The sequence below is a fragment of the Peromyscus maniculatus genome, chromosome 3 (genome assembly GCF_049852395.1).
Source record: "Peromyscus maniculatus bairdii isolate BWxNUB_F1_BW_parent chromosome 3, HU_Pman_BW_mat_3.1, whole genome shotgun sequence".
Taxonomy (NCBI): Eukaryota; Metazoa; Chordata; class Mammalia; order Rodentia; family Cricetidae; genus Peromyscus; species Peromyscus maniculatus.
In genome coordinates, this window is record NC_134854.1 from 147,262,396 (window position 1) to 147,286,638 (window position 24,243).

The following is a 24,243-nucleotide window of genomic DNA, read 5'->3' on the forward strand; positions in this document are numbered from 1 at the left end:
ACAATCTGCTGAGTCCCTTTCGGTTGCTTGTGTGTATATAGTTATAGTTTCGGGGCTGACTGTTTGGTATTGGTTAAGTAATTAAGGGGCTCATCCCTGGGAAAGACTAATTCTTCCTCTCCCAGCGGTCCTCAGGGGCCAGCAGTTCTTTGACTAGAGGTGGTGCTCCTGGTGGGCGTTCCCTCGGTGTTGTTATTGTTCAGATCTTGTTTAGGCAGCCATAATTGCTGAGGTGCCACAGGTGAAGTTTCCCTGTCATTTCTAGGAGACACACTCTCACATTGGACTTCCTGTTCCTCTGGTTCCTACAGTCTTTCTGCCCCTCTTCCAGATGTTCCCTGAACCTTAGATGCAGGAGGTGTATTGTAGCTGTATCCTTTGGGGCTGGGCTCACCAGCATCAATCAATCTTTGCATTGTCATCAGTGTGGTTTTCTGTAGCATCAAATTTCTTTAGAAAAAAAAAAATCAAAAGATTGCCAGTCATGTGGTGTACACCTTTAACACCAGCACTCAGGAAGCAGAGGCAGGAGGATCTCTGTGAGTTCAAGGCTAGCCTGGTCTACATAGTGAATTCTAAGCTAGTCAGAGATACATAATGAAACCTGTCTCAAAAAAAGAAAACAGAAAGTTGAAACATGCCCCAAATAGCAGATCTGGGTGTGGTTTAGTGGAAGAGCACCTGCTAACATGCAGATGAGATTCTAGATTCACTCCTCAGGAAGGAAAAAATACAATTAGTATAATGCGCCCTCAACCAGCTGGAGCAATCAACCCGTGGCTTACCATTCAGCAGAATGCTAATGCTGCGTTTCGCCTAGTGTCCGCCAAACTCATTTAACCATAATACCTTTTCCAGCTACCTCCAAATAAAGAGAGAAAAAAAAAAATCCCTGTCTGCTTATGTAGTGAAGGGCTGTGCTCCAAAATGCAGACAGGAACCACCATAGGCTCCCTGCCTCCAGGAGTTCCCCGCCTGAGACAGAGGGAGAGGAGGAAGCATCCAGACAGGCCACCGCTTTGATGGAGGAACTGGGTGTGTGCTGGCAGGGAGGGAGAGCACTTGGCATGCCCATGAGCCCCAGGCAGGGGAAGATACAACCACGGGCCACATGAACTAAACCACCTAGCTGGCCCAAGAGAGGAAGAAGGACGGGCAGGGAGGAGACAGGTGAGAGCAGCAGGGGGGGGGGGGGCGGTTAGTCATCAGGCATCCATGGGTAGGTGTGTCACCTAGAGTTCCCCCGGAAACTGCCCGTCTGTGAGCCATAGTTGGGGAGCTGAGTGACTAGAGTTGGGGCTGGGCTTTCATCAGATCTTGGGACTTGCTTCTCGGACCTGTTTGTGAAGGGACCTGTGGTCAAGGCTTTGCCCCTCATTGACTCGGTGGAGCTGGTTGAGTGCACAGGGCTGGGAGGGATGTACTGAGATCCGTGAGGTGGGTGTGTCAGGCCCGCCCAGGAGCAGGTCCTACCAGCCCAGCTCAGCCCAGCCCAGAGTGTCAGCGGAAGCCGTCTTGGGGCAGCGGCAGAGGAAGAGCCACAGAGCACAGGTATGGGGGTGTGACGTGTGGGGCTGCCGCCAGAAATTCAGGACACTGGTGAGGATGGAGAGTATGGGTGGGCCATAGGCTCCCGGGAACGCTTTTGGATAAAGTGAAAAGGAAAACAGGGCTGCCCCCTGGGGAGAGATCTTTCCTTAGGGAGCCTGAAGAGGCAGCCAACATGCCTGGCACACCCGAAGGTCTGAAGCCCCACTGTGGGCCACCTTAGGGTCTTCCTCTAAAGCTTTAGGCTCCTGCTCTCATGCTGAGCCTGAGCTCTCTCAGGAGAGCTCTGAGATCTGCTCCCCTCACATCCACTCACCTGCAGGGCCAGGTCCTAACCTGGAAGACACTGAGCCGAACTGATAAAAGTTGGCTAACGAGCTGATTGGGAAAGATAGCCCTCTCTGGCCACCGAGGTGTGCTTTGTTTGGTTATTTGGTGCTGGGGATGGGATGAGTATAAGTTAAGTATGGCCTGATCCCTCTCCCTCTCCCTCTGGAGTTCCGGGATTACAGCCATGGACCACCACACCAGATTTCTGCATGTGCTGGTGGTTGAACCCAGAGCAGACTAGGCAAGCACTCCGCCGCCTGAGCTACATCCCCAGGCTCCTGGCCCTTTGGGGGATGAAATCTCATGCTTTCTAGGATGGGTTTCAACTCCTAACCTCAAATGACCCCCATCCTATGAGCTTTCCCGCTAGTTGGAACTACATGAGTGTGCCGCGATGCTCAGATCTACTGAATTTAGTTTTTGCTGTGCCAGAGATTAAGCCCAGAGCCTGTGAATGCTGGAAGTCTTTCTGCCACTGAGCTACCCCAGCCATCCCAGTTATATTTCAGTGGGTCTTGAGGAAGCGCCACCCCTGCCTGGGATGCTGTAATAGAAGGGTGTTGGGCTGTGCGGTCTCTCTGTCCCCAAGGCTGTGACAGAATACGGCTCATGAGTAGCATAAAGGGGGTCGGGGGACGAGCCATTGCGCATGTGGGGGAACCTGTGGAAGGCTGCCTGGGACCTTTGCCATACTTGTGTGCAGGCCACTGCCTGCCTACTGCCTATGGTTTTGGGGGCTCAGTGACAAGAAAGGGACTCACAGACTCGTACTTCCAGAACGCTTCATTTATGGTAAACTGAAGTCATAGCCCTGGGGGAAATGGAGGCAAGGAATGTGACAGTGAACCTCACCTCCCAAACAACCAGAGACACTAGAGGCCAGCTCAGTCTGTGCTGGCTGAAGCCACCAGCTCTCCCCGCCCTACTCCTCCCAGTATGCACCCCACTGACACAGAGACCTTTTATGTCCAAGGTCATAATAACAAAATAATAATAATAATTACTACTAATAATAAATAAAATAATAATTATACGCCAAGGAGGAGACAACAGAAGAGGGGAGAGTTGATGGGAATATCGGTGTAGCTGGGAAGCAAAGCGCTGGCCTCGTGTGCACAAGGCCCTGGGTTCATCCCCAGCATCAAAAACAAAGGGTGTGGGCCTCTGAGGCCAGTGGTATAATGGAAGTTCAGAGTAAGGTCAGCCAGCCTAAAAGGCTCCAGGAGGTTGTTCAGAAGAGGCAGGACCTGTCGGGCCTGAAGCGAGGGTAAAACACACACCGGGCACAGGTCAGCGTGGGGCTGAGCCTATGGCAGTGACTTTTGGGGGGTTGGGACTTTCTTTCCTGTTTTTCTAGCTTTGGAAGGTCGGGTAGAGGGAGAGGCGGATAAGCTGTCATCCACACATCAGGGACATGAATTACTGAGCTCTGGGCCACCTTTGACTTCTGTTTTTCCCAGAAAAACATTGTGAAGGATGGTCATATTCCCCACACTCTGGAGCCTGAAGCAGGAGAATTGTCATGAATTCCAAGTCAGCCAGAGATATGTTGTGAGGTCTATCTCAAGGAGGAAGGAGGAAAGGGTTGAGGAAGGGGAACCCACTGAGGAGAGCTGGACACGGGCAGGGAGGGAGTGCGCTGTGCCAGGGAGGGAGACTGAGGCTGTTGATGATGATGATGATGACGACGAGGATGATGTTGGAAGGGCTTTGGTGGAGAGAGGACAAGCTGGGCAGCCTTGGGCAATGAGAAGACAGGACCCTGAGGACGAGGCAGGACCCCTGAGCCTGAAGTCAAGGGATGGTATCTCTGTGACCTGGGCCACAGGAGGCCTCTTCTCTCTTTCTGGTGACCCCAGACTCTATCTCCTTCTAGGCTGGGTGACCTCACCTTGAACTCCCCAAACCACAGCCCTTCTCATCTTTTCCCTGGCCCTCGGTCTCAGGAGAAGCTGACTGGCAGGATTAGCCTGTGCCCAGGAAGGGCTGGAAGACACCTTTGAGTTTAGCTTTGTTTTGAGAGCAAGTCTTACCGTGTAATTCTGCTGCCCTGAACTCACCGTGTAGAAAAGTGTGCACACCCCAGTGGACAGAGTTTCCTTGCCTGGTCTGACCTGGCCATGTAGACCAGGCCTGGGACTTGGGGTGATCTTCCTAAAAGTTGCACACCCCGGTGGACAGAGTTTCCTTGCCTGCTCTGACCTGGCCATGTAGACCAGGCCTGGGACTTGTGCTCATGTTCCGGCTTTCTGCCTCCCAAGTACTGGCATCACAGGTGTATACCTGCACACCTGAGACTGGGGCAGAACTAACACTCTAAGCTAGAGTTCTCAGCATGCCCAGGGGCTCCGTGGGGAGCTTAGTGAAGGGATATGAGGTCACTCTTGCACCCAAATCTGTCAGGGGAGAGAGGCACCTGCTGCCTCCCACCCCAACCCCACCTCAAAGAGAAGCAGAGAGGAAGTGTCTAACTGGCCACTTAGAAAGAGGAATGCTATTTCCCGTGTTTTGGCCGAGAAATGACCTGAGGCTATCCCAGAGGTAATCGTGGGCACAAAGACCTGGATTTTGGCCCTGTGGAGAAGGCAGAAAGATGTGAATTGGTGATGGGAGTCGAGGAGCCGAGGCGTGAGAGAGGCAAGGTGGGGGAACACAGAGACAGTGGTGGGCAGCCTCTTCCTGTCTTCACAGTGGAGTCTGCTGCCTGCAGCGATCTTCCGCATCGTTGACTGCATGCTGGGGAGGATGGCCCCCTTGGGCAGAGCGTGGGGAGCCGCGTGGAGCCGCAATCATGAGCTAGCCTCCTGCTCACTTGTCTCTGGGTTCTTACTTCCTGCCCGTGGCAGAAAATAGCCCTGCCCCTATCCCTTATCTCAGCTAAGAGCAGCACCCAGCCCAGCTCAGAGGGCAATGGGACAGGTTCCAGAGGTCCTGAGGAGGTAAGGAACGTGGGCCCCAGATGCGCGCACGGGCTCCCAAAGGCAGAGACACCTTGAGCAACTGGCCAGCTCTGATTTGAGCAGGGTGAGGGTGGAAAGCGTCGTGCCTCTGGTTCCTCTATGTGGATCGTGGTTTCTTCGGCTCTCCATGCCTGTGGGCTGAGGTATTTCTGCATACATCTGGATGAGCATGTGCTCACGGAGGAACCTGGCTCTCTGTGCATCTGTTTAAGATTTTCCCTAAGGCAGGGGACAGGGCTTCTCTTTCTTCTCTGGCCCACGTGGCTCTGCAAATGTAACAGCATGTACACAGACACTGATTTGTATGCTAATGTATGCATGCCTCCGTGTGTCTGTGTATGAAAATGTGTGTCATGATGTGCTTATGTGACATCAGTGAGTGTCCATGTTACCAAGCTGTGTAAGCCTCCACGGCCCTCCTCCTCGCTGGTGAAATGAAACTCCACTGTTCCTTCTTTTTGGAGGTAGCGGCTACGTCCATTTTTTTTCCATCTCCCCCCAAGCCTGGCCTCTTCAGGCAGAATTGGGGAGAGGGTCTGTGTTATCTCTCCCCCACACCTACATCCCTGTTTCCATTTCCTGTTTGCCTCCTCTTTGGCAGTTTTTCCCGTCTTTACCATCTGGCCCGGCACTGGGCCCATACAGCTCCTGAGCCAGGAGCCTGGCGAGGGCTCAGTGAAGGAGCGGAGTGGGGTAAGGGGCCAGGCAGGGACCTTGGCAGCTTGGCCTTCCTCTCTACTAGAAAGAGGTAGCTTTTTCACGGTAAAGAAACCCGAGAACTTCTCTTTGGAATGGGGTAATGAGACCATCACCATTTCCCTTTAAGGAGCAGCTCAAATAGTCTTTCGAATTCTGATTTACTTAAACTTTGAAACTTGTTTTAGCAGAAAGACTTGACATTCTTGGAAAAGAACGCATCCCTGCACTCAGTATCTAGAATGTTCTTCCTGTAAGGTTTTGGTTAAAGATGGTTCTTGCTGTTTTGCTTATAAATTGTTACTGAATTTTTAAATTTTTTTTATTTTTATTAATTTTTTTTTTAGTGATTTAATTTTATTTTGGGTGCACTGGTGTTTTACCTACATGTATGTCTGTGTGAGTGTGTTAGAACCCCTGGAACTGGAGTTTTAGGCAATTTTAGCTGCCATGCGGGTGCTAGGAATTGAACCCTGATCCCTTGGAAGAGCAGCCAGTGCTCTTAACCACTCAGCCATCTCTCCAGCCCCATTAATTTGTAAAATAATGTATATACATGTGTCTGAGAGGAGAGGTGTTGCAGCCCCTGGAGCTGGAGTTCCGCATTGTGACAGGAGTGTTAGGAAGTGAACCCCGGTCCTCTGCAAGATGGGTACCTGCTCTCACCCGCCTTCTCCCCAGCCCCCTTCCTGAAACTGTAATGCAAGACCTGGTGTCCTGGGAGTCAGTGAAGAGCAGGGCAGAAGCGTGGTAATGGTCAGGCAGTTACTGTCGCACTAAGAGTAAGCTAATAATTTGCTGGATGGAAACCATTTTCCTTCCAAGTGGCCAAAGAGACTCACTCAGGGGACCTAGGTGCAGGGCTGAAGTGTGTGTCTAAGAATGTGGTCCTCACCCTGGGGCTTTACCATCCATCTAGTTGGGGGAAAGGATAAATGCACAAAGACAGCAGGAGGGTTAAAAGCATTTAAAAGTAGCAAGCCAAATGGCTTTTTTCTTTTGGAGAGCAGGTGTCCCTTTTGGCTCAGGTTGGCCCTCACTCCTGAGTTCCTCCTGTCTCAGCCCCCTGAGTAGCTGGGACTTCAGGAATGTACACTACTCTTTGCTTAAGTGCTTAAGTACTTCAGGGAAAATTGTGACGAGGCAGATCTGTGTGTGGGAGAGAGATGGCTGTATGCTACCAGTGTGCTGAGAGGATTGAAGAGGAAGTGGGTTATTGAAATGAAAGTCAATTGGACAAATGAGGAAATGAAATGTTACCCATGGGCATAGATTTCATATGGGCAATTAGAAAAGACCAGGTACTCTCTGCAGCCAGAACCCATTCACAAACCCTCTATTCACTCCTGCTGGGAGCCGCAGTGGGCAGCTTGGACTTTGGAGCTGGGCGGTCCGAGATTTGGGTTGTGCCTCCTCTCGTCAGAGACCAGCATTGTGCTTTTGTTCTCTTTCCTATAACAACGAGGACAAACACCTACCTCAAAGAAAGAACTGTGGGGAGAGCCCGGCAGTGGCGCACGCCTTTGATCCCAGCACTTGGGAGGCAGAGGTAGGAGGATCTCTGAGTTCAAGGCTAGCCTGGTCTACACAATGAGTTCCAGGACAGCCAGGGCTACACAGAGAAACCCTGACTTGAAAAACCAGAAGAGAAAGAAAAAAGAAAGAACTGTGGGGAGGGTTAGAGACTACATGGTGTAGCCTGGCTGGGGTGGGGTGACTGCCGCCTTCCCACTCCGCCTGTATTGGTGCTGAGGTGACAAAGAGGAATGAAGCCCCTGCTCCTCAGAGCTCACAAGCTAAGGCGAGGGGATAAGAACTGGCCGTCACCATACATGTAGGAAGAGCTGAGGTGTCCGTGTCTGTGCTGCTCAGATCCTGGGTAACACATGGAAGGCGCTAAGCCACAGCTGCCCTGCTGAGGAAGACAGAGACAGGAAGGGGGTCAAACAGCCTTGAGTAAAATGACCGGGTTCATCAGGTAGCGAATGAGAGGAAGGACATTTCAGGTTGAAGACACGCAGCTGCCAAGCAGAGGCCTGAAGGCACAGGGCACGTGCAGAACTCGCTGGCAGAGGACACAGGGTGAGGGGTGACATCTGCTTTGGTAACTAGTATCAGTATCTGTGGGATCCCAGCATCTCCGACCCCTTCAGATGCCAGCGTTTGTGGAGGAGTAGATCATACACACATTGTCCTGTCTGTCTCCAAGCCCAGGTCAGGAACGTCCTTCCCGTAACCCCAGCACTTGGGAGATAGATGCTGGAGGAGCAGGAATTCAAGGCCACCCTTGGCTACTCAGTTTTGGAACAGTCTAGGTCACCTGAGACCCTGTGTCCTCCCCTTCTCCCCCCAGACTGTCTATCTCTAGGTTGCTTATAACCCATGCAATATAATGTAAATAGATTTTGTTGTTTTTATTCCATTTTCTCTTTGTATGTGTGGATGCGCATGAACACACGCACGCAGACACTGAGCCCTCCTGAATTTGTGTTTTGAAAAGGGGTTCCCTATATAATCCTATATATTACATATTATATAAGCCTATTATATTTCCCTATATAATCCTATATATTACATATTATATAAGCCTATTATATTTCCCTATATGAGCCCAGCCTATTATACAGCCTCAGCCTCTGGAATTACAGGCCTGTGCCCCACACCCTACTTTAAAAATTTTTTTAAGATTTATTTTTATTTTATGTGTATGGATGTTTTGCCTGCATGTGTGACTGTGTACCACATGTGTGCACTGCCCATGGAAGCCAGAGAGGCATTAGATACCTTGAAACTGGAGTTAACAAACAGTTGTGAGCTGCATGTGGGTGCTGGGACTCGAACCCAGATCCTCTTGAAAAGCAGCAAATACTTTTTTAAAAAGGTTTGTGTTTGTTGTTTTGTTTTAGACAGAATCTCTTCATGTAGCTCTGGCTATCCTGAAATTTGCTGTGTAGACCAGGCTGGCCTTGAACTCATTGATATAGGGTCTTCTTCTATAGCCCAAGGTGGCCTTGAACTTGGGATCTTCCTGCCTCAGCTTCCTGAGATTACCACCATGCTAGACCTTGTAACTGCTTCCATACTGTAGTTTTTGAGGGAAAACTGACAAGGGGGAAAATCTATATTTTTTTCTGTGATGGGGTCCTGCTGTGTTTCCACAGTTGTTTTTAACCTCCTGTGTTCAAGTGATAATCCTGCCTCAGCATCCCAAGCAGCTAGATGAAATCTGTTCGGTTGGCTTTGCTTCTGAGACAAAGCCTCACTCTGTAACCTAGGCAATCTTCTTGACAATCTTCCTAAATGCTGGGATTACAAGTATGAGGCTCCACACCTGGCCTTTTATTGAGACAGCGTCTCATGTAGCCCAGGCTGGCCTCTGCCCCTCAAGTGCTGTGTTTACAGACAGGGTCACCAAGCCTGGCTCAGATGCAGCAATCTCTTTCCCTCCCTCTCTCTCCAGGGCCTTACACACTGCAGCCCAAGCTGGCTTCAAATTCCTTTAAAAATATTTTTAGATTTATTCATTTTATGTCATGTGTGAGTGTTTGGCTTGCATGTATATATGTGTACCATGTGTGTGCTTGATATCCACGGACCTCAGAAGAGAGCATTGGAGCCCCTGAAACTGGAGTTGTAATCCCATCATGTGGGTGCTGGCAACCCACATCCTCTGTGAGAGTGGCCAGTGCTCTTAACCACGGAGCCATTTCTCTGGTCCCCGGTTTAGCTTTTTTTTTTTTTTTTTTTTCCGAGACAGGGTTTCACTGTGTTGCTTTTCGCCTTTCCTGGAACTTGCTCTGTAGACCAGGCTGGCCTCGAACTCACAGAGATCCACCTGGCTCTGCCTCCCAAGTGCTGGGATTAAAGGCGTGTGCCACCACCGCCTGCCTGGTTTAGCCTTTTCAGTGCTGGGACTACAGACATCTACTACCAAGCCCCAGTTTAGACCCATTTGAAAAAAAAAAAAAAAAAAAGACAGATCTGGCTGTATAGTCTGAACTGGTCTGGAACCTGCTATGTAGACGAGGCTGCCCTTGAACTCACAGAGATCCTGCATTGGTCTACCAAGTGTGCCACCATGCCTGGCCAGATGCATTTATTTATTTATTTATTTGTTTGTTTATTTAGGTTTTTCTTTTTTCTTTTTCTTTCTTTCTTTCTTTCTTTCTTTCTTTCTTTCTTTCTTTCTTTCTTTCTTTCTTTCTTTCTTTCTTTTTTTTTAAAAAAGTTTTCTGAGACATGGTTTCTCTGTATAGCTTTGCACCTTTCCTGGAACTCACTCTGTAGACCAGGGTGGCCCTGAACTCACAGAGATCCACCTGCCTCTGCCTCCCGAGTGCTGGGATTAAAAGCATGCACCACTACCACCTGGCCCAGATGCATATTTTTAAAAACATTTATTTTCTCTGAGGTTACTCGAACATATATTGTATGCACGGAACCCACACATGGAGGGCTGACTGTATTTTCATTATTGAAATTGGTATTTTATGGAGGAAATATTTATTCCCTTTTAACTTTTTTACTATGCTTCTGACAAATTTTGAGATGCTGGAGAGAGAACAAAAAAAAGCCCCCATAAATTTGATATAGTCAGGCTTACAACTTAGTGCCGTAAGCTAATTTATTTATTGAAATGCTGGACCTTGGGGCTGGAGAGACGGCTCAGAGGTTAAGAGCACTGGCTGCTCTTCCAGAGGACCTGGGTTCAATTCCCAGAACCCATGTCAGTGTCTCACAACTGTCTGTAACTCCAGCTCCAGGAGATTCTGGATTCTGGCCTCCTCCGTCACTGCACTGAATGCACACACACACAACACACACACACACACACACATACACACACACACACATACACACACACACACACACACACACACACACACACACACACACATACACTTAAAACAATAATAACAAGGACCTGGAGAGCGAGGTGGTGTACACTGAGAAGCACTCGGGAGGCAGAGGCAGGAGGATCTCTGTGAGTTCGAGGCCAACCTGGTCTACACAGTGAGTTCCAGACCAGATAGGGTTACACAGAGGATTCTGTTCCAGGATAGCCAGAACTACACAGGGAAACACTGTATTTGAAACAAAACAAAACAAAACAGAGAGATGGCTAGAGGTTAAAGGCATCTGTCACTCTTGCAGAGGACTGTAGTTCAGCTACCACCACCCACATGGCTGCTCACTACCTGTTACTCCAGGTCTAGGGAGGCTAATGTCTTCTTCTAGTCTCCAAAGGCACCAGTCACACACATGATGCACATCCATACATTCAGGCAAAACACTCATAAACATAAAATTTAAAGATAAGTATTTTAAAATAAAATCTCTTTTAAAATGAAAATAAATAAAATGCTGTTAGAGCCGGTTGCAGAGAGAGACATCTGCATCATGCCCAGCTGAGGCAGAGAGATCTTCAGCCCTGGAACTCAGGCCGGCCAGCCTGGGCAGCATGGTCAGATCGTGTCTCTAGAGAGAAAAGCAAAATAAAAATTAAAAAGTTAAAATGGAGCTAAGGATGGTGGCACACACCTATAGTCCTAGCACTTGGAAAGTTGGGGCAAGAGGTTCAGGAGTTCAAGGCTGGCCTCAACTACACAGCAAGGTCAATGCCAGCCTAAGCTACACACACACACACACACACACACACACACACACACACACACAATTGTGTATGAGGCAGGGATTGAGAGGTGACTCCTGTGACCTCTTGCACGTGAGGAAGGCGAGGTCCTAAGACCCTACCTTGTCCGTTTTCTACCTCTTGGCTGTCCTTGGTACACCAATGGGTTCTCTTGCAGGAGTGTACCATGGCTTAGTAAGGAGGGCCCACACAAGAAGTACCTGGGGAAGCTCAGCCCTTGAGGCAGCGGTTCTCAGTTTGTGGGTTATGACCCCTTTGTGGGTAGTATATCATATCCTGCATATCAGATATTTACATTATGATTCATAACGGTAGCAAAATTTCAGTTATGAAGTAGCAATGAAATCATTTTATGGTTGTGTGTGTGGAGGTCACCACAACATGAGGAACCTGTATTAAAGGGCTGCAGCATTAGGAAGGTTGAGAACCACAGCCTTAGGGCAACCATCCCCCACCTTTCTGAAGAAATTGCTTAAAGTGCTCTTAATGTGCCTTTGGCCAAGGCTGATGGCAACTGCCTTGGAGTACACCAGTACCCTCTTCTTCCCATTTTACAGATGAAGAAATGGAGGGCTGGGTCAGTCAAGCTGAATCCAGCTGGGTCTCTCTGACCAAACCCAGCCCACAAGGGAAAAGGTGACTATGATGAACAGGACTGGGATTTTGCTCTGGACTTGAGAGTCTGAACTTTATTCCTTAGATAATAGGGCACCAGCCCTGGCTCCATAGCCCTTCTCCCCACTAGTCAGACCTATTTGTGTGGTTTGTTGGTTTTCCTCTAATGGAACGTGAAGTAGGTGGGTGGGAAAAGGCCTTTGTTTTGTGCATTGCTGGAACTTGCTGGAACCTTCTAAGGATCCAGTAAGCATTTAAGGGAAGGAAGGGAGGCGGAACTGAGAACTGCAAATGAAGCATTTTAATCTTACTTAACGTCCAAACAGTGTCTTGAAGTAGAGGCCAAACTCCTTCACATGTACCCAGATAAGGAAAGCGAAATTCAGAGAGAATGACTTCTCTGAGGTCACAAAGCTAGGCAAGTGACAAAGCCAGCACTCACGCATAGCCTGCCTGGAATCCATGACTGCAGGAGCTGGGCATGGCGCTGGATGATAGAGAGGAGCTAGAAAAAGCCAGTCTGGCTGAAGGATGGGGAAAGATGGAGTGAAGAACCTTGAGGCTGAGAAAAGAGACCAGTCAGGTTAGGTAAGCATTTAGACTACGGTTCTGTCTCGAGTAACTTTACTTTTGGTTTGCCTTCCAATTCCAGGTCTCCACAGCTGAAGCTGTGGCCCCAAAGGCGTCCAGCCTTGGCCAATCATCTGCCCCTGAGGTCATAGACCACACTCCCATGTCTTGCCTCTGCTTGCTTTGGGACAGACTCTGTATAGCCACCAGGCTACCACCCTGGAGGTGAGCGCCATGCACGGACCTCAGTATTCCCCATGATGCCTCAGCCTAGTTTCTCTTCCCACTTGGACACGATGTTTGCCAATTCTTCAGCCAACGCCTCTTCTACCAACAGCTCTGTGCCCCAGTGCCGTGACTATCGGGGTACACATCGTCTGCATATGGTGGTCTACAGCCTGGTCTTGGCCACTGGTCTCCCTCTCAATGCTCTGGCTCTCTGGGTCTTTGTGCGTGTGCTGCGTGTGAACTCGGTGGTGAGCGTGTACATGTGCAACCTGGCAGCCAGCGATCTGCTCTTCACCCTGTCACTGCCCCTGCGCCTCTCCTACTACGCACGGCACCACTGGCCCTTCCCGGACTTCCTATGCCAGATGTCGGGCGCCATCTTCCAGATGAACATGTACGGCAGCTGTATCTTTCTGATGCTCATCAACGTGGACCGCTACGCGGCCATCGTGCACCCGCTGCGACTGCGCCACCTGCGGCGGCCCCGCGTGGCGCGGCGGCTCTGCCTGGGCGTCTGGGCGCTCATCCTGCTGTTCGCCGTGCCCGCCGTCCGCGTGCACAGCCCGTCCACCTGCAGGCACGAGAACATCACCGTGAGCCTGTGCTTCGAGAGCTTCAGCGATGAGCTGTGGAAGGGCGGGCTGCTGCCGCTCCTACTGCTGGCCGAGACGCTGGGCTTTCTGCTGCCCTTGGCCGCTGTCGTCTATTCGTCGGGCCGGGTCTTCTGGACGTTGGCGAGGCCCGACGCCACCCAGAGCCAGCGGCGACAGAAGACCGTGCGCCTCCTGCTGATCAATCTCGTCATCTTCCTGCTGTGCTTCGTGCCCTACAACGCCACGCTGGCCGTGTATGGGCTGCTGCGAGCCGACCTGGTGGAATCCAGCCTTCAGGCCCGCGATCAGGTGCGCGGTGTGCTGATGGTAATGGTGCTGCTGGCCGGCGCCAACTGCGTGCTGGATCCGCTGGTGTACTACTTCAGTGCTGAGGGTTTCCGAAACACCCTCCGCAACCTGGGCACCCCGCTCCATACCAGGCCTTTGGCTACCAACGGGGCGAGAGGGGTGCTCACCGAACCACCCTCAGAAAGCACCCAAAACACTGGGCTGGATGCCACCAGTCAGGGTCTACTCCAGCCCGCCAATCTGGGAACACCGGTCATCCAGGGCCCCCAGGATTCAGCCCTCTGAAAGGACACAGTGTCCTAGTGTAGGCTTGCGCCACCCTCAAAGGCTTAGGGTGTCCATTTGAGGGAGGGGGGCTGGGAACTTGGACTTTGAAGGCACTCCAGTCCCGGTGTGCAGAAGAAAGCAAGCGTGTAAGCAGGGGTAGAGGAGAGGGAGTGTGCTGCTGGTGAGAGCCATGGGCTCCGGCTTTGATGCAGAGGACCCTGCTCCAGTATGTAGGAAGCCATGGAGTGAGCATGCCCGTGGCTGAGAGCTGGTAGGTGGAACAGAAGATGGCTCTCCCGGATTTAGGTCATCAGTCGGAGAACTGAAGATTCCCTGACCTTGGTGAATCAACTACACAGAAGGTCATCTGTCATCTTCAAAAACCAAGCAAAACTCAGAACCTGGAACCCGCTGCCTGTGCATGCTGGGCCACCACATTGCCACTCAACTCCACCCCCCAGCCCCACCGGTGCAGCCTTCCGTCCTGACTTGAGGGCCATGGCCGCCAGGCCACCAGCCCTCGCTTCCGCTTGCCCTCCCTGCGCAGCTGGAGGCATGATACAAAGGTTTATGTGATACGCTTGACACCCAGTATGAGGAGGATGGGGAAGGGCAGAGCTGTGTGTTGAGTCCCCAGAAAACCCTAGTTCTTGGGTCTTTTCTGGTCGTCCTTTGTCCTTCTATCACTCTCTGGGCCTCTTCCATTCTGTGTCTCCCTTCCTCCCTCTCCCCTCCCATCTCCTCCTCCCCACTCCCACCCCTTCTACAGACTGGCCTTGAACTCTTTTTTGTTTAATTTTTTTTTTTTTTGTGTGTGTGTGTGTGTGTGTGTTGTTTTTTTGTTTTGTTTTGTTTTGGAGACAGGGTTTCTCTGTGTAGCCCTGGCTGTCCTGGAACTTGCTCTGTAGATCAGGCTAGCCTCGAACTCACAGAGATCTGCCTGCCTCTTTCTCCTAAGGACTGGATTAAATGTGTACACCGCTAAGATCAGCTTTGGCCTTAAACTTTTTTTTTTTTTTTTTTTTTTTTTTTTTTTATTTTGGTTTTTCGAGACAGGGTTTCTTTGTGTAGCATTGCTATCCCGCCTGGAAGAATTCACAGAAATCTGCCTGCCTCTGCATCCTTGGATTAAAGACATGCACCACCGCCGCCGCCGGGCTTGGCTTTGAACTCTTGATCCTGTTTCCGCACTTCCTAAGACTGGGATTAGAAGCATGCGCACCATGCCCAGCTGCCATCAATATCTTACAGAATTTGTATTTTCTGAGAAAGACTCTCTCTACATAGCCAACACTCTGCTCCTCCCTCTCCTCACTCATTCACTCCATACCCGCTCTGTCCTCCTGGTCCTCCTCCCTGTCCCCTCCCTCCCCTCTCCTCTTCCCTACCTCTTCATCTCCCCTCCCCTCTCCTCACACCTCCTCTTCTCTTCTCTCACTCCCCTCTTCCTCTCTGACCCCTAACATTTTTGCCACCAAGCATCAATGCTCAAACTGTTTGGTCTCTGATCCCTTTATCCAAACTGAGGGACCTGAAGAGCTTTTGTTCTTTCTTTGGTCTCGTGATGCTCGCCATGTTATAAATCAAGGCTAATATGTTTCTGAAACATGGAGATACAGAGGCACACACTGCATTTCACTGAGAGCAGTGATGTCATCACATTTCAGGAAACTTCTGGAAGCTTCCCTATATGCTGGTGAGAGAATGATTGTGAAACTGACAAGGGACATGTTAGTATTATGAATATAGCTTTGGCCTCGAGGACTTCCTCAGAGAGCTGGTCTCTGGATCACACTTTGAGATCACTTGCTCTGGAGTATTAGAGTTCACGTCTAACTTCCCCTAGGACAATATTTGTATGACTCTGGGATGAGGGCATTGATCAGCTAATTGCTAATTGTGGTTCCTACGGCTCAGGACTTGCTGGAGGACAGGCTGGAACTGTACACCTACTGTAACATTACCTTGGGCTTTACCAGCGCAGCAGCCTGGAGGTGGGGAGTCGGGGTTGGGGGTCGGGGACGAAGCCAGACACACCAATACTCAGGGCCAGGGGGAGCATTTCTGGGGAAGGAAAGGCAGCAGTGTTTGCCAGGAGAAGACTGCACAGGACGTAAGGGAGATGGCAGGTTAGGAAGTGCCTGTCCGTAGCTCTCCGTAGCAAGCGGGAGGCCAGCAAAATGGTGTTCTTCCCTCCTTCCCCAGGCAGCGGCTGGGTTGCTGGGAGGGTTTGCAGAGCTGGTGCTGTGACATTTAAGACGCTGACATTGAGAACTGTCATGTACGTGTCCTAGAAGCATTATGTCCCTGTGTCTCCCAATACAGATTTCCCAAGCACTTGGGTTTCAGTTAAGATTTGGGCCTTTTGTGTCTTTAGGAGGGCTTCGATTGCTGATTTACAGTGGTAAAGTGACCCCTGGTGGCCAAACCAGGGAACTGCCCTCACTTCCTCCGCGGCGGATGGAAGTGGGATGCCCACCAGCCCCTTACCACCAGCTGCTCGCTCTACAGAAGGCCTGCGGTCAGCATCTGTCCCCAGCTCCTCAGGACCCAGGGTCTGTGCTCTTCCTGACAGGATAGCAGGAGCGGCATCAACCCTCTTTGGCTGAATCTCAGGACATTGCGCTCCACAAACAGCTCAACAGGACCTTCGAAAGTTGTAGGGGTGAAGGGGTGGATGTAGCTCAATTGGTAGAGTGCTTGCCTTGAATGTGCAAAGCCCTGGGTTTGAAACTCAGCACCACATAAACCTGGCCTGGTTGTTGTATGCTGGTAATTCCAGTGCCCAAGGAGTGGAGACCTGGTGGCACACCCCTTTAACCCAGCACTGTAGCAGCAGAGCCAGGCAGTTCTCTGTGAGTTTCAGGCCAGCCTCGTCTACATAGAGCGTTCCAGACAGCCAGGGCTATATAGAGACCCTGTATGAAAGAAAGAAAGAGAGAGAGAGGAAGGGAGGGAGGGAGGGAGGAAGGAAGGAAGTAGAGGCAGGAAGATGAGGAGTTCTAGGTTGCTCTCAGCTACATATTGAGTTCTGGGATGCATAAGACTGTCTCAAAGAAAAAGTTCCCAGCTGAGCTGTGGGGGCCTAGGCCTCTAGTTCCAGTGCTCAGGTGGCAGAGGCAGACAGATCTCTGTGAGTTCAAGGCCAGAGAGGTCTACATAGTCAGGCCAGCCAGAACTATGTAGTGAGACCCTCTTCTCAAAAAAGAAAAAAAAAAAGTACCTTGAGGGGTCTGATGTGTGCATGCCTATAACCCCAGCCCTGTGGATACTGAGGCTGGAGAATCATGGGTTTGAGGCCAGCATTTGCAAGTTGCTAGGTGTGCTCTCCAGCACTACAAATACATTGAAAAGTGCTTTTATATTCAGGGATTGAGCGGATTCCAGAGTAATTAAAACAGCATGTATCACCTAACAGACCATACAACTTATTTATTCTAATCGTTGTATGTATTATCTATCTTCCGCCATCTCCCTAGGTAGAATGTAAGCTCCTTGGCGGGGGAACAAGGACTTTTGTTTGCTTGGTTCACTGATGTATTTACTGGCATCTAGAACAGCGCCTGGCACAGAGAAAGTACTCAATAAAGACTCGTTAAATGAACCATCAGATCTTGTCAAGGGCCTGACTATCTAGTGGAGACCACTGGGTGACAAGAACTATAATGTAAGACGAAGATAAAGGGGAGTAGAGACGGCACTGGCAGTTACCTTAGGGGAGCCCCTGAGAGCTGCCCCGTGAGGTGTGCTCACAGACATACTTGTAGGACAGAACTGTGGGGAATCGGGTAGGGAGGTCTAAAGAAGAGATCAAGGGCTGCAGTGAGGAGAAGTAGACTCAGGCCGCAGAAGAAGTAGATAAAAGCAGGTTGTCTCCAGCCTGAACTAGGGTGTCAGAACCCAGAACTGTTTCCAGACATTTCACCACCTCAAGAACAGAGGCAAGACTAGATAAATGAGGCCTTGTAGCCAGTGGGTTGTGGCCCATGCCTTTAATCCCAGTCCAGCACCTGGAGGCAGAGGCAGGTGGATCTCCATGAGTTCAAGGCCAGCCTGGTCTACAAAGCAAGTTCCAGGACAGTCAGGACTGTTAACACAGAGAAACCTTGCCTCAAAACAAAACAAAAAGGTATTGTAGGCATCGGGAAGGAACAGCACCCTACAAGTAACAGGCTGTGGAGATTTACGAAAGCCCAGATCTCTGTCATTAGTGCCCCAACCCCCGTCCCCCACCCCACCCTCACCCTGCACCCCCTGCACCTGTGCTCTGGGCCTGCCCCATTTAACACCAAGGAGCGTTCCAAGGAGAAGAAGGAGAAAAATCTTAGGCAAAAATAAGAGCAATCGCCAGATGTGGACTACTCTGGAGGCTGGGCCAGGAGGATTTTATGTTCAAGGCCAGCCTGGGCAACTGAGTGATACTGTCTCAAAATAAACGGGGATGCGGACAGTTTTTGCCAAGCATGTGCCAAGACTTGGGTTCCACCTCCAGTGTGGAAAAAAGAAAGCATTAAGGGGTTGAGATAAGAGAGTCCTGCTCCCTCTCCACAGAAGGAGCTCTTTTTCTGACGGCTGAAGTACTGTGACGGCAGACACCTGCCGTTCCAAACTACTCTGCCACCTATGGCAGGAGCATTCAGAACTCAGGGTCAGCCTGGACAATAAGACAAGACCCAAGCCATCGGTGGTGCCCAGGACTTTAATCCCAGCACTCGGGAAGCAGAGGCCGGTGATCTCTGAGTTTGAGGCCAGCCTGGTCTACAGAGTTCCAGGACAGCCAGGGCTACACAGAAAAATCTTGTCTTGAAAAACAAACGAAAGACAGAAAAGGCCCTATCTCTCAATAAATATATAAGCAAATAAATTTTCTGTGCACCAGGATTTCAGTATAATGTTTATAATTCTCTCTCTCTCTCTCTTTGAGACAGGGTCTCTCTACTTAGCGCTGGCTCTCCTGGTACTCACTATGTGACCAGGCTGGCCTCAAACTCACAGAGCTCCTGCCTCTGAGTCATGAGAGCTGGGATTAGAGATGCTCACCACCACACATCCGGCTTGCTGGTTTGAGACAGGCTTTTGCTCTGTATCCCAGGCTGTCTTTGAGCTCTTGGCTCCTCCTGTCTCAGTTTCTGAAGTGTTAAGATCACATGTGCTCCACCGTGCTTTTCTTTTTTCAAGACAAGGTTTCTCTGTGTAGCCCTGGCTGTCCTGGAACTCACTCTGTAGACCAGGCTGGCCTCGAACTCACAGAGATCCTCCTGTCTCTGCCTCCCAAGTGCTGGGATTAAAGACGTGCACCACCACTGCCCGGCTCCACCATGCTTTTTTAGGGAGCCTCATCTTATTTAATTAGTACAGTGGCTTCTGAGTTATGAATATGACTAGCCCCATTTCGCAGAGGTCTAAACACTGGAGTATCTGAGATCTAAAGGTCACAGGAGTAGGAAGTGGCTCAGCTCAGTCTCTGTTTCCCAAACCCTGACTTTCCTCCAGCCTTAGGAAACTTAGCACCCGGTTCAGTCACATGCAGCAGTACCATTCCCAGCCACTTTTCTTCGGCTACCTAAGGCCTTGCCAGCCCATAATACTTACCTCTATTCTATCTTGGGTGTAACAGTTTTCTCTGGGACTGAAACGTCCCGCCTTGCAGGGAAGCTCCTGAAGCAGGAAAGTAAACAACACAAAATAGTTTCAGGAAGTCCTAAAAGCTGACCAGACTCACTAGGCCTCTCCCTGTCAGAGTAAGCCACAAAAGCTGAGAAGGACCGAATGGAACGGAGCTCTAAAGACCCCCCGGACCGAGCTAAGGCAGCTACCTGAAAGAAGGAGAAGTCAGCTGAGCTGCTGGAGGGGGTTTAGACCCACCGAGTCACTTGAAGGGACACCGTCCAGCCTGCTGAGCGGCCTGCAGGCTGTGCAGTGGGCTCCAGGTTCCCAGCTTTGGGAGCTGTCACCATGCTGGGGTGGCTTTGGTGATGCCGCCGTCTTTGGGTCGGTTCTGCTCCTGTAAGCGACCCCTCATCCAAAACCCAGTGGTTCACCAAGGTGGACTTGGGTGGTCTCCACACTTAGTTCTATCCTGGGCTCTTTATCTGGGGTGTGTTGCTTCGCCCAGGAAGATATGCCACACAGCCATCCTTGGTTACCTCTCCCCCCCTCCTCACAGAAGCCACCTAGCTCTTCTGCTGTCCTGTCCCACCCTGAATCTGCCTCATTGTCTCTGTACTGCTCTTCTCAGATCTTTCTCCACCATCCTCATCCACCTAGTGGGTCCTGCCCCCCCCCCCCCGACTCCTCACTTTACACTTGCCTCGGAACTCTGTGCTAGACACGGTGTGGCTGAGTGAGGGCTGAGAACTGGACTCGTTCATGTCCCCAACTGCGTGGTTGCCCAAGCATACCCCCACGGAACGGTCTGCAGTAGCTTTTCTTCGCCAGTGGCACACAGAAGGGGTTGACTGCCTGCAGGTGGCCATGACCCTCTCCCCAAGTCTGAGATGTACTCATTTCTGTGACAGTATTCTTACATCCTTGGTTCTTAAGTTCCTTGAAGTCTACCTCCTCTAGTGCATGGCCAGAAGAGTTGGGATGTAGGAGCAATCATCCATCTTGAGATACAGTTCAGGAGAATCAGGACCTAGGTGAGCATCCCAAATGATGGCAGAGCTGCTTCCACTTTGGCCCTGCACTGTCTCACAGGAAAGCCCTGTAAGGAAGGGCTGCCAACCGGAGGGAGTTCCGTGAAGCCTGGGAAAGGAGAGAGGGAAACCCCACCCCGGCCTTCCTTCTCTTTCAGCAGGCCCTAAAGACAGACCAGAAGCTAAGTCAGTTGTCTCACGCTGCTTCCTAGAACTCTTCAAGAACTGGGAAGGGAAGTTTCTCCTCCTGGGTTTAGAGAAAACCAAAGGCTTCCAGGACTTTGGAATCAAACAAACCTGGCTGGTAATATCAGCTGTCACTTCTTAGCAACGACATTGATCAGTTAACCTCTGTGAGCCTCTGTTTCCACCCCTGAGAAATGGGGCTCATAGTATCTACTTGTTGGGTTGGTGGAGGGCCAGCGACATTTGAAAAGCACTTTAGAAATCCCATGAATGGGAGCTCCTTCCATCAAGGTCTTAGGTAGGGCTTTGGGGTTGCTGGGGTACTCTTCGCAGAGACAGCATGATGGGGTACTCTTGGCAGAGACAGCAAGGCCTCCAGGTGCATCGTCCAGACCAGCCCCGCCACTGAGCAGAACGAGTCAGGGGAACTAGCAATAGGCAGGCTGGGCACGTTTCCATGGTGCTGGGTCAAGCAGGCAGCCTCGGGGCAGTGGCTGGCCCATTGCCCTCTGGGGGCACTCTCGCCCCATGAGGCCGATGTCCAGTCCTCCGGACTAACATGGAGGTGGAGAGGTGCATGAAAGGCAGAGGAGGCAGACCGAATGAGGAGTCCACGGTGGCTGGCGAAGGGGCCAGGCCGAGGGCTGCAGGGGAAGGAAGGGCCAGGCAGGCCCGGGGTGGGGCTGGGAGAGGGGCCGGTGGCCCTGAGGGCAGCGCCAGCCCCGGAGGGAGAGCTCCGGCCGGGGAGGGAGGAGGGACAGGCAGGGAGACCAGCAGCGCTGACACAGCCTCCATGTGTGGAACGGGCTGGGGTTTGGCCCACAGGTCAGGCGTCTGGCAGTATTATGGGATGGAGAGGCCTTAGGAGACAGGGAGAGTATTATGGGCTGGAACAGCCTTAGGAGACTGGGGAGTATTATGGGCTGGTGAGGCCCGGCTCCAACTGGAGGCGGGAGGAAGGGGTGCGGGGCGGGAAGGGGGGGGGGTTGGTGGTGGAAGGGAGTATTATGGGCTGGAGGCCTCCTGCGACCAGAGGCAAGAGTATTATGGGCTGGCAAGGCCTTCGGTGGCCAGAGGGGGGAGCAGCGGGGGATGGCACCGGCTGCATGTGACTGAGGGGGGGGCAAGTTGGGGGGTGATGAGTGGGGGTGGGGGAGCTTATTATGGGATAGCTCTTTGTACCTACTGCGGGGACTGCTTCTCCAGAAGATATTATGGGATGTCGTGTGTGGGAGGGGGAGGGGGGCTGGGGGATTATTATGGGATGGTGGTGCAGAATTGGGAGGGCCTGAGGGGAGCTCTTCTCCAACCCCCCCCACCAGTTCACCCCTGACTCTCTCACCGTTCTTAGGTCAGCCTCCCTCCAAGAGCCCAGTGGGAACACCTGAAATCCATCTCCCTACACACTTCACCCCCACACATCACCAGCCACTCCCCCTCCATCCTGGGCACCTCAGCCCATCCTAGGCATCTGCCCCGTCTAGCAGCCACCTCCGGACTGTGGAGGGGAAAATGTAGCTCCTGGATAATGGGGAGCAAGCCTCCCAGCAAGGCTGTGGTGGCCAGTGGCTCCCACCTGCGCGTCACCTTTGACCCCCAGGTTCTTAGGCCACTCTCCTTCCCTTCCTCCCTGGGGTTCACAAAGTGGGGGCCCTTGGTTCTCCCCTCCCCCGCCCCTCCATTTCCTCTCCACCTCCCTCCACAGCCGTAACCAGTAAAACAGGCGGCCGGCTATTATGGGATGGCTGCTCCCAGCAGCTCTGCAGGGAGGGGGCGGTCACCGCGGAATGTCTCTTGTGGGTGGCTATTATGGGATGGCCGCCTCTCTTCTGGGAGGGGTGGGGGCTAGGGAGGAGAATTATTATGGGATGGACCCAGCACAGCTGGGTGGGGCTGTCCTGGGTAGGTAAAGCTCTGGGGAGGGCAGAGAGGGGGGGGGGAGGAGAGGAAGGAAGAGGGAGGGAAAGGCTGAGGAGGGTGGGGTGAGCCCTGGAGCCAGACCTGAGGCCTGGCAGGAGTAACTGGCTGGAGAGGTTTCTTTGGTGACAGCTGTGGGAAGAGGCCCCAGGGGCAGGCTCCATCGAGCCAAAGCCGGGGACACCTGGGTCCTCTTCACATCTTGGGGGTTGCGGAGGGACAGGGCATGCATGCGGGGCGCTGCTGGAAGAACTCCCCGGCTAGGTGGCTCAAGTACTCCTTTCCACCTGTGCCTCCCCGAGCCTGGGGACTACGCTCGTGAGCGGATGAACACAGAAAGCCGAACCCCGAAGAAGTAGAGGCTGGGTGGGCTCCTGGGGGACAAATGTCACTCCCCAAGCCCCGCAGGGACTGCATCCTGTCTAGCTATCTAGTCTTCACAAATTCTTTCTGTCAGTGCGGAACACTAGCCCCTGGGATCACGGAGCGGCTTCTTCATCCACCCAAAACAGGTGTGAGGAGAGGAACCATAGATTGTGTGCTAAAAACTCCAGGATAACCTCCTCAGGGTGTTATTCTGGGTTCTTGTATACCATAGGGTGGAAACAGAATTCTAGATAACTGGCTAGAGAGGCTGCCCCCTTGGGTGCATTAATTAGGAGATTATACCACCCTTAGTCTCTGTGGGCCAATCATGTTAGTGGCTTATTTATAATTGATCGAGGAGGTGACATGGGGCAGAGAAGGGAGTGGGGGGGGGGTACAGAAGCATGAGGACCACAAAAGCAGCTCAAAAACACAACCTATACCTCCCTGGCATTTGAAAAGACAGGAAGTGGGGGTGGAGAGATGGCCCAGCAGTTAAGGAACTGCTCTTGCAGGTGACCCAGGTTCAGTTCCCAGCACCCTCATGGTGGCTCACGACTGACCATAACTCCAGTTCCAGGGGCTGTGGTGCCCTCTTCTGTTCCCTTGGCACACTGGGCATGTACATGGTGCACATACACACACGCAGGCAAACACTCACACACATGGAATAAAAACCTAAAACGGAGGAGTGAATCAAAAGACAGGGAAGGGTTTGGACCTTCTTGTGCTGGTGTCAGGGAGGGGTGGGGAGTGAGAGAAGCAGAGGGCTGAGAGGGTCAACCTGCAGTGACTGGGGGGTGTGCTAGAGGAAGGATACCAATATTTCAAATCCTAGGCAAGAGCCTGTGACTCTCTACTCGTAAACCCTCCCTAGTTTCTATCCACCCACCACTGTGGTAATGTGGTGTACAGAGGAGAGGTGGGATCTGGGAACTTGGGGGTAGTTATTACACAACTGAATTTGAGGTCCAGAGACAGGGTAGATGTAGGAAAACGGGGATAGAAGGACCTAATAGATAGGTATCCAGCAGCACTATGTAGGAAGGAACAGCTTCCCTGAAAGGAGGGATGCCTACATTATAGTGTCTTAAAAGAACCACATCCTAGCTGGGCATGGTGGTGCACACCTTTAATCCCAGCACACAGGAGACAGAGGCAGTGGATCCTCTGAGTTTGAGGCCAGCCTGATCTACAGAGCGAGTTCTGGGACAGCCAGGGCTACACAGAGAAATTCTGTCTCAAACAAAACAAACAAACAAACAAACAAATACACACACACAAAACAAACAAACAACAACAAAAAAACCCCCACCAAAAAACAGGGACTGGAGAGTTGGCTCAGAGATTGAGAGCACTGGCTGCTC

At 51.6% G+C, this 24,243-nt stretch overlaps 1 protein-coding gene across 3 annotated transcripts; it reads left to right on the forward strand.

The window, feature by feature from the left end:
• The first annotated feature begins 1,318 nt into the window (after positions 1 to 1,318).
• On the forward strand, positions 1,319 to 14,754 carry Lpar5 (lysophosphatidic acid receptor 5). Of its 3 annotated transcripts, none has more exons than XM_076567976.1 (2): positions 1,319 to 1,551; positions 12,455 to 14,754. In XM_076567976.1, the coding sequence occupies exon 2, from the start codon at positions 12,630 to 12,632 to the stop codon at positions 13,785 to 13,787; it is 1,158 nt and encodes a 385-aa protein (XP_076424091.1). In that variant the 5' UTR covers positions 1,319 to 1,551; positions 12,455 to 12,629; the 3' UTR covers positions 13,788 to 14,754. The 3 variants fall into 3 exon arrangements, with proteins under 3 accessions (XP_076424091.1, XP_006992146.1, XP_076424092.1); XM_006992084.4 differs by lacking the exon at positions 1,319 to 1,551 and adding an exon at positions 4,512 to 4,817; XM_076567977.1 differs by lacking the exon at positions 1,319 to 1,551 and adding an exon at positions 12,172 to 12,390 and having other exon boundaries at positions 12,710 to 14,754.
• The last annotated feature ends 9,489 nt before the right edge of the window (positions 14,755 to 24,243 follow it).

Bases quoted from the DNA above. Each gene is read 5' to 3' on its own strand.
- Lpar5 (XM_076567976.1), top strand. From the start codon at position 12,630: ATGATGCCTCAGCCTAGTTTCTCTTCCCACTTGGACACGATGTTTGCC.